Source organism: Taudactylus pleione, unplaced genomic scaffold (assembly GCF_031769625.1).
Source record: "Taudactylus pleione unplaced genomic scaffold, aTauple2 ptg000200l, whole genome shotgun sequence".
Classification (NCBI taxonomy): domain Eukaryota; kingdom Metazoa; phylum Chordata; class Amphibia; order Anura; family Myobatrachidae; genus Taudactylus; species Taudactylus pleione.
The window spans coordinates 47,720-63,713 of NW_028284602.1; the positions used below are offsets into that span (position 1 = coordinate 47,720).

Below are 15,994 nucleotides of genomic sequence, written 5' to 3' on the forward strand. Positions count from 1 at the left end.
CTAGACCACCAGGGCATACTTGCCGACTTCTTCCATTTCCCTCCTGGGAGAAGCCCGATGAGGAGAAACAGGTGGGCGGAGTTGGGGGTGGGGGGGTCGGACGGGTAGCGTCATTAAGCCCTGCCCCCTCGCGGCAATTTGCTGCAAACGGCACATTTTTTAATTCTCATAGAATCGCATCATTAGAGCCGTCCCCTACCTCCGGATCCTCCGATCACCGGGAGTAGTCTGCCCATTCTGCCCATTTTACTAGGAAGTGGGCGGAATGTGGGGGGCGGGGTTACCCGAAAAATCGGGGGCCTCCCGCAAATTTCGGGAGGGTAGGCAACCCTGCACCAGGGACGTCGGTGTTGAAGACAAGTTGTTATGTGCAATCAGAGGAGAGTGGCAGTAGAGTGACCAGGCTGATACTGGATTACTACTGTAGATATATAATAAATCATTCTTGTTACTGTAACCGAAATGCTGGAGTGGTAGATCTTGGCAACGTATTCCCCAGGCTGACACTGGGTTGTGGCTGTAGTCCAGGATCCAGGAGAACTCAGACGGTAGCAGGACCGGATTCAGACCAAACACCGGAATTGGTAGTAGGTGATGATACCAGGAACGGCATCTAATGGAGCAGGAACCAGGAACAATCACCAAGTAGTGAGAATGGTATATTATTATTATTATTGTTTATTTATATGGCGCCACAAGTGTTCCGCAGCGCCTTACAAGGTACATAACCAAAAAGTGACTTACAGTAAAATACAATACAATGAAGGACAAGGACATGGATAATATACATTGATACATAGGTGGCCACAACACCCAATACAGCAAGAAAGCATAGGCACCAAGTGTTAGGTGTCCTAGTGGTGAGTAAGATGTAGATGAACATAAAATAAGGAGAAGCACAAGAGGGTAGAGGGCCCTGCTCGCAAGAGCTTACATTCTCAAGGGGAGGGGCAGACAGATGTGAATGATACAGATGGGGAAGACAGGGAGGAGGGAGCATGTAGTAGCAAGTCAGGATGAGAGCTGGAAAGTATACACAGGAGAGTTGTAGGTTAGGGTAACAGGATCAGGTAGGTATTCTCTGTGCAACTAGTGGGATAGCTTCCTCAGGCATAGACAGAACCGGATGCTGACCGGACACCGGAATGGATAGTGGATGATGATACCAGGGACAGCACCAGTGGTGCAGGAACCAGGGACGCTCACCATGCAATGAGAATGGCATACACAGGCGAGTTGCAGTTTCGGATATCAGGAACAGGCTGAGATTCTCCGTGCAGCCAGTGGAATAGCTGCACCAGGTGTAGGTCACTTGCAGGAGTCCATGTGGCAGAAGGAAGCAAAACTGCACAAACAGGATACAAGTAAGCAGCAGGTGCTCAGTATAGCTCACTCAGGAGGAACTGAGATTACACATTGTACTGACAACTACAGATGGGCCCAGCTAGTTTGTTGCTCCATACAGCCATTTAGCGCGCCATGCATCCCGCACCACACAGAAGCCTTGAGTCGCGCCACACAGAATGTTTCTTAACGAAACGTAGAGTAGCACTGGAAAAAAGTCATATCGTGTAATACAACTTTTTGTCCACCAGGTGTCACTTTTCCTAAACTACACAGCACATGCGTGAGAGTTCCAATGCATTTTCTGTATCACCGCCCGATGATTGATTGACAGAAACAATAATTGGTTATACTATAGTATAGCATTTTGGTCATGGAATCAGGGCTGTAGAAGAATGTGTAATAAAGTATTAAATAATAACAGTACAGTATGTGTGTGAGTCCTGTACTGTTAAAATATATATATATATATTTGTCTCATGGGCTCAGAAAGGGGTCACAGGCATGCACAGCTTTCACTAAGACATGATGACTCGGTAGTGCGAAGGATATGCAACTTTCTACCTTCAAATGCATTTGAATCATACAGCAAATCAAATTGATAGCACAAGCAGTTTCTGCTGATTAAAATGATATGCAGCATGTCTATATTCTGTGAGCCAGTTCGGGTGTAGATGCACGCGAAACGTTACGGCACACTAATAGCAACTATAACACTTTAACGTAGTGATTTGCTTGCAGATACTCCCGTACTGGCTCACAGAACATAGACATGCTGCATATCATTTTAATCAGCAGAAGCTGCTTGTGCTAATAAGACGCATTTTAGCGTAAAAAAGACGCATAAAAGACGCTCGGCGCTACCAAGTCACACAGCACTCCTGTGACCTTAGACTCAAAACATTTCTCTCGACGTCCCATCACTTGGCATTTCTGCTATACAGTAGACATTGTATTGTACACATAACAGGGGGTAAGTTTTTCATAAAGAGAGATCATGTCAGGTTCAATACTTTTAAAATACACTACTGTGCACTTCTGTGTATGGCCACCCAAGTTCCTTCACCACCTCCCCCCACCATCACACAATTACTGCAATTACTATTCAACTCCATTGAGCTCATTGTATGGCTCACCACCACCCCCACCATCATTCGCTTCTATTCAATGCTGCCGCATGCTGAGCCCGCTATTGACATTGTACACATTGCCTGCTATAATTAGCACACTTCACATCACATACACGACAGGTTCAGCTCTCAACATGGCTAGAGTGTGTAGGCTAGTGGGTAAGGGGGGTTAGGCTGAGCATAGAGATAGGATGAGGGGGAGGATAGGGTTAGGCTGAGGTTAGAGATAGGATGAGGGGGGGATAGGGTTAGGCTGAGGTTAGAGATAGGATGAGGTGGAGGTTAGGGTTAGGCTGAGGTTAGAGATAGGATGAGGGGGGAGGTTAGGGTTAGGCTGAGTTTAGAGATAAGATGAGGGGGGAGGATAGGGTTAGGATGAGGTTAGAGATAGGATGAGGGGGGAGGATAGGGTTAGGATGAGGTTAGAGATAGGATGAGGGGGGGGGATAGGGTTAGGATGAGGTTAGAGATAGGATTAGGCTGAGGTTAGAGATAGGATGAGGGGGAGGATAGGGTTAGGCTGAGGTTAGAGATAGGATGAGGGGGAGGATAGGGTTAGGCTGAGGTTAGAGATAGGATGAGGGGGAGGATAGGGTTAGGCTGAGGTTAGAGATAGGATAACCGGGGGTTGCTAGTAACAGCATTGCCATTTTCAGGATATTTCTATACAAAATACTGTTGGGTTTCCTAAAGCCATTGTACATTATACATTAGTACATTACAGGCCACAGATTAATTGCTTATTTAATACATCGCCTTTCAGCTACATTATTATTCACCTTGAAAAGTTTTTCACTTTGTTCTTTTCCTATTATTCTGCAAACCCACATGTCTCCGAGTTATAACTCCACACAAGACGCTGCAGAGCAATGTGCCGCAGAGCAATACGCCTTCTGTCCGCAGAGCAATACGCCTTCTGTCCGCGAGCAATACGCCTTCTGTCCGCAGAGCAATACGCCTTCTGTCTGCAGAGCAATACGCCTTCTGTTTGCAGAGCAATGTGCCGCAGAGCAATACGCCTTCTGTCTGCAGAGCAATACGCCTTCTGTTTGCAGAGCAAATATTGTTTGTGTGTCATGTATTACAACGTTCACTGCTCCTTTAAATGTCTCTGAGGATAAAGCTGTCAGACAAGCCCATTACTATACATGACAGGAGCATGAGAAGTGTCACCGGTTTCCGTATAAAGAGATGTGACAGCATGTGCACTGCGCGTCCATTAAGGCCTTAATAAGTGTACTTACCTGTATGTCAGAGGTGGGCGGGGATTGGCTGTGTGACATCACAGGCGGTGAGGCCTGCCCCTTAAGCTACGCTACAAGAGGGCGACTTATAACGCCTGTCATGTCCATCTCATAGAAACATCGCGCCTGAACCAGATTAGTACGTAAACCCGATGGTTTATGTACCAATCCGATTGTTTGGGGTCTGCGCGTATGCAGAACGAGTTATACAATCTCAAGCGCAGATCCCCCAAGCAGCAGCAAAATAGACATGTTGTGTCATATGGGGGGCAGAGCAGGGGCATGTCTGGGTTACGTTCCCGGAAACGGGCGTCGCCCTCGTTTGCCAGGGTCTGCGTCGATGGACGCAGATTTCCTGGCCTCGCAAGCCGCCAGCCTGAGTAAGCGGAAGCTTCCGCAGACTGGCCAGTGCTGCCGACCTTCGCATCTGATGGTCGCAATGGAGATCCGATGCAGCGTCTACAGACGCTGCACTCTGATCACAATTTCTGTTAGGAGGCGTCTGCTTCCTATAGACGCCTTCGGCAGCATTCGCTGGATGATACTGTGCATCCGCTTATTTGCGCCTGTACAATACCGTTCACATCTGAATGAGGCGCATTATTACACCTGCTGTAACAGTGCAGCGGCGGAGGTGGAGTTAGGGGACCTCCCGCTGGTTACGGAGCGGTACAGTACAACATGTCGTCTCTCCTGCAGCAATAAGTATCCAGCAGCTCTAGAGCACAGAAGAAGCATTTAAACCATTTAAATGCCCCAGAATTATGTAGCAAGACTGGCATCTGACTAAAGGGGCCCGTACATCAGCAATCATTGGGTCAATTCAGCGTTTTGGCGATGATTTTGTAAAAAGGCGCTCGCTGTGCTGTCTCCGAGCATGAAGGAAATAGGTAGCGAGCTGATCAAACCGCATCTGACCCCCCGCAGAGAAAATATGGACCGATGCATGCAGAGCCTAGGTCAGAGGTTCCCAAACGTCGCCCAGAAGGCTCCCCAACAGCTCAGGTTTTAGAGATATCCATGGCTGAGCAGAGGTGGTTAAATCAAATTGACTGATGTACTAATTAAGTCACCTGTGGTCAAGCATGGATATCCTTAAAACCTGGACTGTTAGGGTGCCTTGAGGACTGCGGGCCTGATTCATTACGGATCGCAACTGCGAATGAAATAGTGATTGCGCACAGTTCCACTGCGATAGTATGCTAATCCATTGCGATCGCTAGGCCGTCGCATCACTACATAAGGACGCCCCCTTTACCTTACACACATCCGTAATGTTTAGTAAGACTGAGAAACCATCGGTAACATGGAGTACCATCGCAGCCTCTCGCACACTTACACAAGCTCTAATCTTACTCAGGAATTGGTAACTTCAGCGCACGCTATGAGTAGTCGGGCTGCATAAGGCATCGCAGTGGATAATTTAGGCACGCCCATGCAATGGCGTTCAAATGCACTGGCACGCCTGCGTTTCGCTGACCACCACCCCGTCACCAACCAGAAACGGCACTCCCTGTCAATCAGTCTGCGATGGGTCTGTGTAGTGCTGGTTCACGGAATGCGATATGTGTGGCTGGGTCGCGCGATGTATACGCAGTATGCAACAATCACCCGATAGCGTATTAGCAGTTGCGATCCGTAATGAATCAAGCCCTGAGTTTGGGAACCTCTGGCCTAGATCAGTAACTATGCAGGAAGATTAAATCTGACATTTACGCAGAACTAGCTGCTGATTCCCCTGGTGTAAGTGTCACACTGGAGCACCAATAATCTGCCTGATTTCTGCCGATTCCTCTGGTGTAAGTGTCACACAGGAGCACCAATAATCTGCCTGATTTCTGCCGATTCCTCTGGTGTAAGTGTCACACAGGAGCACCAATAATCTGCCTGATTTCTGCTGATTCCTCTGGTGTAAGTGTAACACAGGAGCACCAATAATCTGCCTGACTTCTGCTGCTTCCTCTGGTGTAAGTGTAACACAGGAGCACCAATAATCTGCCTGACTTCTGCTGCTTCCTCTGGTGTAAGTGTAACACAGGAGCACCAATAATCTGCCTGATTTCTGCTGCTTCCTCTGGTGTAAGTGTAACACAGGAGCACCAATAATCTGCCTGACTTCTGCTGCTTCCTCTGGTGTAAGTGTAACACAGGAGCACCAATAATCTGCCTGATTTCTGCTGATTCCTCTGGTGTAAATGTAACACGGGAGCACCAATAATATGCCTGACTTCTGCTGCTTCCTCTGGTGTAAGTGTAACACAGGAGCACCAATAATCTGCCTGACTTCTGCTGCTTCCTCTGGTGTAAGTGTAACACAGGAGCACCAATAATCTGCCTGACTTCTGCTGCTTCCTCTGGTGTAAGTGTAACACAGGAGCACCAATAATCTGCCTGACTTCTGCGGATTCCTCTGGTGTAAGTGTAACACAGGAGCACCAATAATCTGCCTGATTTCTGCTGATTCCTCTGGTGTAAGTGTAACACAGGAGCACCAATAATCTGCCTGATTTCTGCTGATTCCTCTGGTATAAGTGTCACACAGGAGCACCAATAATCTGCCTAACTTCTGCTGATTCCTCTGGTATAAGTGTCACACAGGAGCACCAATAATCTGCCTGACTTCTGCCGATTCCTCTGGTGTAAGTGTAACACGGGAGCACCAATAATCTGCCTGATTTCTGCTGATTCCTCTGGTGTAAATGTAACACGGGAGCACCAATAATCTGCCTGACTTCTGCTGATTCCTCTGGTATAAGTGTCACACAGGAGCACCAATAATCTGCCTGACTTCTGCTGATTCCTCTGGTGTAAATGTAACACAGGAGCACCAATAATCTGCCTGACTTCTGCTGATTCCTCTGGTGTAAGTGTAACACAGGAGCACCAATAATCTGCCTGACTTCTGCTGATTCCTCTGGTGTAAGTGTAACACAGGAGCACCAATAATCTGCCTGATTTCTGCTGATTCCTCTGGTGTAAGTGTAACACAGGAGCACCAATAATCTGCCTGATTTCTGCTGATTCCTCTGGTGTAAGTGTAACACAGGGAGCACCAATAATCAGCCTGATTTCTGCCGATTCCTCTGGTATAAGTGTCACACAGGAGCACCAATAATCTGAATGACTTCTTCCAATGGTTCAGTCACTTCTGCACCTCCTCGCTATGTATTGCCACGTCTTCTAACTTTGTTGTTCACTATATGAATTGGGGGGGAGGGGGGATACATATTTGGGATAAGGGTCAGCAGTGAGACACCACCACTTCCCCTGTCCCTGCTAGAACAGGAGCCAACGCGTAACCAACTGCCAGCTGTCTAGTAAGAGACTTGCTCCAGACACTGCGCTCTATGGATGCCAGAAATCAGGACACCTCGATAATGGCAGGGACTGTCGGCTGGGGAGAGGCGAGGTGATCGTTGGTGATCGTTCCCCCTTCACACTGTGCCTCGGACTGTGAATTATATAGTATCAATGCAAAACCAACACACTTCATTAAATAAAAATATTTTAATCATCCTTTCAAAATGTAAAAGTATTGTACAAAAATGAATAAATATTTCCTGAATGGACAATAGAATATGAACGTGATAATAACACTAACTGCAGCAACACCCTGAGCAGTAACATAAATTAACATCAATTCTTAGTACAAGGAAATTTGCTTTGTCACATTTTTCTGGTGCTCTCGCGGCAATTTGTTAAAATATTCTCGCCAAGAAACAAACGCAAAATTAATTCTGGGCAATGACAATTACGTTTCTTTACCGAGTTATTACTGGAGACAAGAATTTCCTAACTTTTCAGAATAAGAAAAAAAAACAATAAATAAAAACATTCTGTGAGGTCACAGGCGTGAACGAAAGGCACATACGTGTAACGTCGTCATGGTAGAGACCTAAGGCCCTATGGAGTCAGTGCGTATGTGACCGCTGGGCCGTCCTGAATAATGGAGGTTCTAGACGTGGTCACTGCGCCACCAACCCGCTGTATTCATTCACCACTGAGTGCAGAGTATCGAAAGCCCCGTGGAAGTCGCCGTCCTCGCAGCCATATTTCCGGTACCAGTGCAGATAGGCCCCTGCGTCGTACATGGCGCGAGCTTTGTACAGCACACTGCTCATCAGGTCAGCTGCGCTGGAGTGATTGGCGCAGACAGTCAGGGAATGGCTGTGACACGAGGGGTCCAGGATGTTCTGGGGGTCTAGGGAACATTATAATACAAAATAATACTGTAAGCCAACCACATGCAGGGTTAGTAAAACATCCGACATTGCAAGTAACGCACAATTACACACAATGTCTGTACACAACAAGACGACGGGTTATCGGAAGACATGATGGGACTTGTAGTTCCACAGCAGTTGGAGAGTTACAGCTTTAAGCTGATGTAAGTCCTTCTGGCACTGACCTGTCCAGCAGTGGGTGGGGGACGGGTTCCAGGGGACACAGCGATAAGACTGTCTCAGTTTCAGCAGCACAGAGTCGCGGGATAGCATGAACGAGTAGTCCTGGGAATTGCGCACGACGGCCAGTACCGACAGACTGTGATGCTAAGGGATAGTCCGCTAAGGAACGTACACACAGACCCTGGGGTCTATCACAGACAGGGGTAATTACTGGTTACAATGACAGGGTTTACATTGGTTTAAGAAGTAATCTCCAATCAGTGACCCCTGAGGACGGGCGCTGGGCTCATTTATCTGCATTATTGCCAAATTCTCTCTCGTTTATTTGAGAGGAAAAATAATAATAATTTGTGGTGATCAGTGGTGAGAATCCAAATAACCCCGTTCTGAGTATTACTGTAAGAAAAAGTAAAAAATACTAAACACACACACACATACATATATATAATATACACATACATATAATACACACACACATATAATATACACACATACATATAATACACACACACACATATAATACACACACATACATATAATACACACACACACACACACATATATATATAATATACACATACATATAATATACACACACACACACAATATATACACACACACACACACACATAATATACACACATACATATAATACACACATATATATAATATACACACACATACATATAATACACACACATACACATAATACACACACATACATACACACACACACACATATATATAATATACACACACATACATATAATACACACACACATATAATACACACACACACATATAATATACACACACATACATATAATACACACACACATACATATAATACACACACACACACACACACACACATTAAATAGCCATACGTATATGAACATTGGACATCACACCCATGTGCTTTGGAGCCGGTTCCCCTATGCGGCAATACCAGCACCCACTCATCCCGGGAAGATTTCCCATTACACATGGCTGCCAGGATTCCTATCCACTCAGCGACAAGCATACAGCCGGCCACGGACTGCGGCATAGTGCAGCCAACACAAAACAGGGGCGCAGCGACGGCCTGATCATCGGAGAGCCCCCATAAACTGAGGAATTACCAGCGCACAACTCCAACATTACTCATTATATATAATACATTATGCAATAAATAGAGGTTTTGGCATAATCATGGCCATGGTTATGGGCCTACCCACCGCGCCCAGGTAACCTCTGAGGGTGGGTCCCTAACATACTGGGGTTGAAATCCAGAGCGCAGGACACCCCCAAACCAGCCCAGCTGAGCCACCCCAGGGCATCGCTCTAATGAGGAAAGGTGAAGTGTAACAAGGTGCAGCATAGATAAGAGCAGCTGCTGCATGTAGGGAGGTGTAAAATAGAGATGTGACAATAATACATATATATAAAACAAACAATAGAGGCGCTAACAGTGCTAGAAAGGAAAAATGTGTATATAATGCGATGCCCTGAAGCAGCCCAACCAAAGCAATCCAGGGGACCCACGCCCCAAAAATCAACCCTATTTGTAAGTGTAACCTTTAAATGTAACATTTTAAGTGCAGAAGGTACATTCATTGCAGTTTTCATCCTCTTTGATGGTCTCTACATGGAGGTAAATTACCATCAGAACAATGACTGAAAGGGAGAAGTTTATAGATCCTGAGATTTACTCTCTAATTACATGGAGCTAGTCCACCGACAGAGCCCACTAACTGTGTCCTCCGACAGAGCCCACTAGCTGTGTCCACCGACAGAGCCCACCGACAGAGCCCACTAGCTGTGTCCACCGACAGAGCCCACTAGCCGTGTCCACCAACAGAGCCAACCGACAGAGCCCACTAGCCGTGTCCACCAACAGAGCAAACCGACAGAGCCCACTAGCCGTGTCCACCAACAGAGCCAACCGACAGAGCCCACTAGCTGTGTACACCGACAGAGCCCACTAGCCGTGTCCACCAACAGAGCCAACCGACAGAGCCCACTAGCCGTGTCCACCAACAGAGCCAACCGACAGAGCCCACTAGCTGTGTCCACCAACAGAGCCAACCGACAGAGCCCACTAGCTGTGTCCACCGACAGAGCCAACCGACAGAGCCCACTAGCCGTGTCCACCAACAGAGCCAACCGACAGAGCCCACTAGCTGTGTCCACCGACAGAGCCCACTAGCTGTGTACACCGACAGAGCCCACTAGCCGTGTCCACCAACAGAGCCAACCGACAGAGCCCACTAGCCGTGTCCACCAACAGAGCCAACCGACAGAGCCCACTAGCCGTGTCCACCAACAGAGCCAACCGACAGAGCCCACTAGCTGTGTCCACCAACAGAGCCAACCGACAGAGCCCACTAGCTGTGTCCACCAACAGAGCCAACCGACAGAGCCCACTAGCTGTGTCCACCGACAGAGCCAACCGACAGAGCCCACTAGCTGTGTCCACCGACAGAGCCCACTAGCTGTGTCCACCGACAGAGCCCACTAGCTGTGGCCACCGACAGAGCCCACTAGCTGTGTCCACCAACAGAGCCAACCGACAGAGCCCACTAGCTGTGTCCACCGACAGAGCCCACTGTGTCCACCAACAGAGCCAACCGACAGAGCCCACTAGCCGTGTCCACCAACAGAGCCAACCGACAGAGCCCACTAGCTGTGTCCATCGACAGAGCCCACTAGCTGTGTCCACCAACAGAGCCAACCGACAGAGCCCACTAGCTGTGTCCACCGACAGAGCCCACTAGCTGTGTCCACCAACAGAGCCAACCGACAGAGCCCACTAGCCGGGTCCACCAACAGAGCCAACCGACAGAGCCCACTAGCTGTGTCCACCGACAGAGCCCACTAGCTGTGTCCACCGACAGAGCCCACTAGCTGTGTACACCGACAGAGCCCACTAGCCGTGTCCACCGACAGAGCCAACCGACAGAGCCCACTAGCCGTGTCCACCAACAGAGCCAACCGACAGAGCCCACTAGCCGTGTCCACCAACAGAGCCAACCGACAGAGCCCACTAGCTGTGTCCACCGACAGAGCCCACTAGCCGTGTCCACCAACAGAGCCAACCGACAGAGCCCACTAGCTGTGTCCACCGACAGAGCCAACCGACAGAGCCCACTAGCCGTGTCCACCGACAGAGCCCACTAGCCGTGTCCACCGACAGAGCCCACTAGCCGTGCCCACCGACAGAGCCCACTAGCCGTGCCCACCGACAGAGCCCACCAGCCGTGCCCACCGACAGAGCCAACCGACAGAAACCACGAGCTGTGTCCACCGACAGAGCCCACTAGCCGTGTCCACCGAGAGAGCCCACTAGCCGTGTCCACCGAGAGAGCCCACTAGCCGTGTCCACCGAGAGAGCCCACCAGCCGTGTCCACCGACAGAGCCCACCAGCCGTGTCCACCGACAGAGCCCACCAGCCGTGTCCACCGACAGAGCCCACCAGCCGTGTCCACCGACAGAGCCCACCAGCTGTGCCCACCGACAGAGCCCACTAGCAGAATACTGGTGGCGGCAGCATTTAATGACCACTTATATTGGACACTTGGGTGTTTTTAGTGTGTCAATATAACACAATTTTTTTCTTTTGTTTTCGGGATTATGGATGAGGAAATATCACAATGAGAAGAGAATTGGCACAGCACCCATAAAAAAAGTCATTTATATTATATTTTGGTTTATTTTGTCACTGTTTTATAATATTTTCTTTGGGAAGCGGTGATTAAGAGCGCTGAGAGTGATTTCACATCGTCATTCCGTGTAGCTGCCGACGGACAGTTCTTGTGCCGACGCTGCTTCCAGTGGATGTTTGGAACTGAGGGCCTGATTCAGACGCGCTCGCGAGCGGGTCGATGGTGACCCAGTGCGCATGCGCAAGACCCGGAAAGCGACGGCCAAGCCGTCACTCCGGGTCTCGTACCAAAGGGGGCGTGCTGGTGATGTTGAGTGACAGCACGCCCCCTTTGGTGGGCGGGCCGGGGGCGTGGCTGCCCAGACGGAGGCGTTCCCATGGGAACGCCTACCGTCTGGGGCCGGCCCCACTGACATCACAAGTGATGTCAGTGGGAGTGCTCTTGGCTCTGTTTGAGCCGAAAGCACTCTTGGGCTTGCGGTAAAGAGACCCTACCGCAAGGGTCTCGTCGCAAGCCCGATGGTCGCGATGGTCTTGACCATCGCGACCATCTTCCTGGCCGCTCGCTATGGCTGTGGGTGGTCACAGGAGGCCGCTCTAAAATAACAGAGGGCCGGCCCTGATTCAGAGCGAGCGTTCTGTCACAGCGTCCGGCTCTGAATCAGGCCCTGAGAACAGACAATGTGTACATGCTACACGCTTATGCGGTGCCCTTCTGTGGCCTACGGCTTCACCCTGCACAGTAACAGCACTAATAGGTGATCAGGGAAGACACCGTGACAGACTGCTGGAGAGGTGGCATTACATGGCAGTGCCAAGGTGACAGTCCCGGAGCTGCTCAGTACTATGGAGCATGCGTGGCTGTGTGCTGGATGTTATGTACCCGTTAGCAATGGGCCAAATACAATAACTAGATGGAGTGTCCACAGTTATGGCCATGTGGTGTATTATATACACATACATACATGTAATAAACACAGACATATGTATAATATACACACACACACACATTTACAATGGACAGACAGTCTATAAGTAAAGTAGGTAGAATGGGGAAATGTCTCGATATTCGATACAAAATAACCCACTTTTATGTAAATCATGAAAAGCTGGTTTATATTACAGCACGGACAGATCACTGTTATCCACTGGTGCAATAAAGGCCCAAAAGCCAACATAAACTAAATGTATCAGTGTTTATCGCTAGTACACGTCAGGTTACCGTGACTGACAGAGGGGTTTAAAAGATACTATTCAAATATTCTTAGAATTTATAAAAAACTATTTCTTTGTAGATGAAGAACCAATTTAATCACATTTTGGGGAAACACAAACAATCCTGCAGAACTGCGCTACACTATGGGCCGTATTCAATTCCGTGCAGATGACATGCGCCAAAACACAATGCAATGTAATAGGCAAAAAAGATTCACCAGCAAAATCGCTATTTTGGGGTGCAAAGGTGGGGAAACCACTCTGCACCCTTGGGACAGCCGCCTAAAGGTATAAATGCATCAAAAAAACCCGGGGAAAAAAAGAGGAACACCCCAAAAAATTACTTTGAAAAAGGGAGCGAAAAAGTGCAAAGTGGGGGTACAAACTTTAAAACTAGCTATATAGACTTTTGGGGGGTCTGCAAGTAGGGTGAGGTGTTTTTTTTGATTGCAGGTGCTTGCTTCAGGTGGGTTTTGCACGATTATTTAAACTTCACTTTGGTCGACTATAAAATATTTTAGCGCCCATTTTCAAGTACCCCAAATATGACAGGACTATTTATTTCTCCTTAAAAACTGCTTAATGCCATTCTTCACAACTTCTGCAAAGAAGCTAATTAGAAGCAATTAACAGCACTTAAGTACCCCAAATATCTTCAGTAGGGCTATTCGGGGGACTTCTATATTGGTCCCCAATGTTAGAGCATCTTTTGGGGGATGTCAGGCTGATTTCCCCATTTTTCCGCCTGTTTAAGTTTCGCTGGGTTGAGTTTTAACGGGTTTTGAAATTGAATACGCCGAATAGCGGGGGCGCACACGAAAAGTTTTCACGATCAAAACACGCGATGTAGGCGAAAAGTGCGGCAGGCGGCAAAGTATCGCGGGTGCGAAACTAATTGAATACGGCCCTATGTATTATATTAGTGACATACAGCATACTATTACCAGGAATACAGAGAAAGGATACAAGGCGTCCATGGGGATCAGCTCGCGGAACGTTCTGCACAACACAACCGGTCACTTTGTCCCAGGAAGCCGTGCCCCTGCGGACAACATACAGACGGTGAAGGGAAATAACTGCGTCGTGTGCCACCGATTCATCTGCGATTATAATCTGATTCATGATACATTACTAATACTGAATACAGAGGTTTCCCACGGCAACAGTCAGAAACTTCTGGTACCGGTAAGTACGAGTATACAGAGGCCAAGTGATTGCCATGTAGGGAACGGCCTCCCCTCTGCGTCTATACCGGTGAAAGGATAGGGCCTGGCACGGTTATTCCTATACGCCAATTCATTACTAAATGACAAAGTGAGAATCCTGCCGAATGTACCGGCTGCGCGGCTTACAGGCGAATTCTACATTGTGCGAGGAAAATGTTAGAAATTATCTCCCGTCCCCTCTAAGCATTACTACAGGCGTCTGCCGTCTGGATCCCCCGCCCTCTGCGCTGTACGGCCACCCCCCCCCTGTGCTGTATAGGTCAGGGTTACCATCTCTGTGCCACTTCCGGCTCCCGAATGCCATGGTCCCAGTGTGGTGATGGCTGGAGCTGGGCTTGTGGAAATCAGCGAGGGTGGGGGCATGAGACAGGGACAACATAGGGCTCTAAACTAACCTAAAAGGAGGCGTGTCCTAACATCGTCGTCCTGTAGCTCCATCTATCCTGGCGGAGAGTGAGGCGTATGCCGCGGCTGCAGCACCAATCGGCTCTCACCAGGGCGGAGTTATTTACATGCCAGTGATCCCCATTTGCTGCTGTTGCTGCAGCCTGATCGCGTGATTGAGACGGACACAGCATAAAATCCTCTCGTTCAATATATATATACTTATTAACTAAAAGAATTTAACAGTAAGTTCAATTGCGCTTCAAAGCTTTCTGTATATGATAAATATCTTTACGCCATAAACAAGGCGGTTACTGCATATTGGCCGTAGGGCCCTGCTCTCACCCACCTCCTGCAGACTTGAGACGTGTGGAGGAATTTCATGGTGGACATCGGACACAGAGCCCGGATTAGCTCCCAGGGTTCCAAACCAACGCTCACGGAGCTGACGCAGGACAGAAGAGACAGATTATACAAATCCATCTTGGATGTAAACGGATTTTACCTTAATTAACGTTTATACATGTCTGGAACACAGCGTTACATGGTCCCTGGTCGTTGCAAAGCAGAGACGGGAGGACGTATCGGAATTAGCAGAACATACATTACACAGACATAGGGCCTGATTCAGCAAGAAACGCAATTGCAAAGCTGCACGCAGGCTATAGATATATGATGTATACACGCAGGCTATAGATATATGATCTATGCACGCAGGCTATAGATATATGATGTATGCACGCAGGCTATAGATATATGATATATGCACGCAGGCTATACTGCGTTCCTGAACTGGGGCTTGCCACTCCCAGAAAACGTGGCGGATACACCCCCGTTTCCGGGAACAATGCCCGACCAATCAGGCAGAGGCATTCAAGGGCTAGTGTGCGTGTTAGCAGGACCCATTCTGCACATTTGCAGAATGGATCCTGAATGGGTCCCGATTCCCGATAATCGGGAATCTGCGTTCAGCAGTGCCCTTGTGTGTGTTGCTGAATTAGCCCCATAGGGATATTTTAGAGACCTGCTGCTGGTACCTTCTCGTCTTGAGGGAATGCACGGGATAGAGAAGCCCGGCCACACAGGAGGCGATGTGCGTGTTCATGGAGGTGAGGGACACGGACGGCTGCAGGCCAGACATGGGGAATGTCTTCTTCTCCCCTACAGAGGCCGCTCTCTTCATCACCTCGTCATTCTGGAAGAGGAGGATCCCATCGCAATACCTAATACAGGGGACACAGAGCTGCTGCTCATAGGAGGACGGATGTCCAGTCCCCACTCACAGTCCTAAAGCATTTACATTATCCCACTGACGGTAACATCACCTACAAAGCAACGTTTACCCAGAGCCTCATGGACGGCAGCCCCCACCCGTATAGCAGATAATCAGAGCTCAGTCTG

At 48.6% G+C, this 15,994-nt stretch overlaps 1 protein-coding gene across 1 annotated transcript in view; it reads right to left on the minus strand.

The window, feature by feature from the left end:
* Positions 1 to 7,240: 7,240 nt before the first annotated feature.
* Positions 7,241 to 15,994, minus strand: part of LOC148518679 (tubulin delta chain-like) — a 56,697-nt gene continuing 47,943 nt past the window's right edge. The window contains exons 7-11 of the mRNA XM_088477195.1: positions 15,631 to 15,816; positions 14,943 to 15,038; positions 13,950 to 14,025; positions 8,127 to 8,268; positions 7,241 to 7,919 (exon numbers count right to left, since the gene is read on the minus strand). Of these exons, the coding sequence (XP_088333321.1) occupies positions 7,684 to 7,919; positions 8,127 to 8,268; positions 13,950 to 14,025; positions 14,943 to 15,038; positions 15,631 to 15,816 (736 nt within the window). The 3' untranslated portion in view covers positions 7,241 to 7,683. The remainder of the gene's footprint in view (positions 7,920 to 8,126; positions 8,269 to 13,949; positions 14,026 to 14,942; positions 15,039 to 15,630; positions 15,817 to 15,994) is intronic.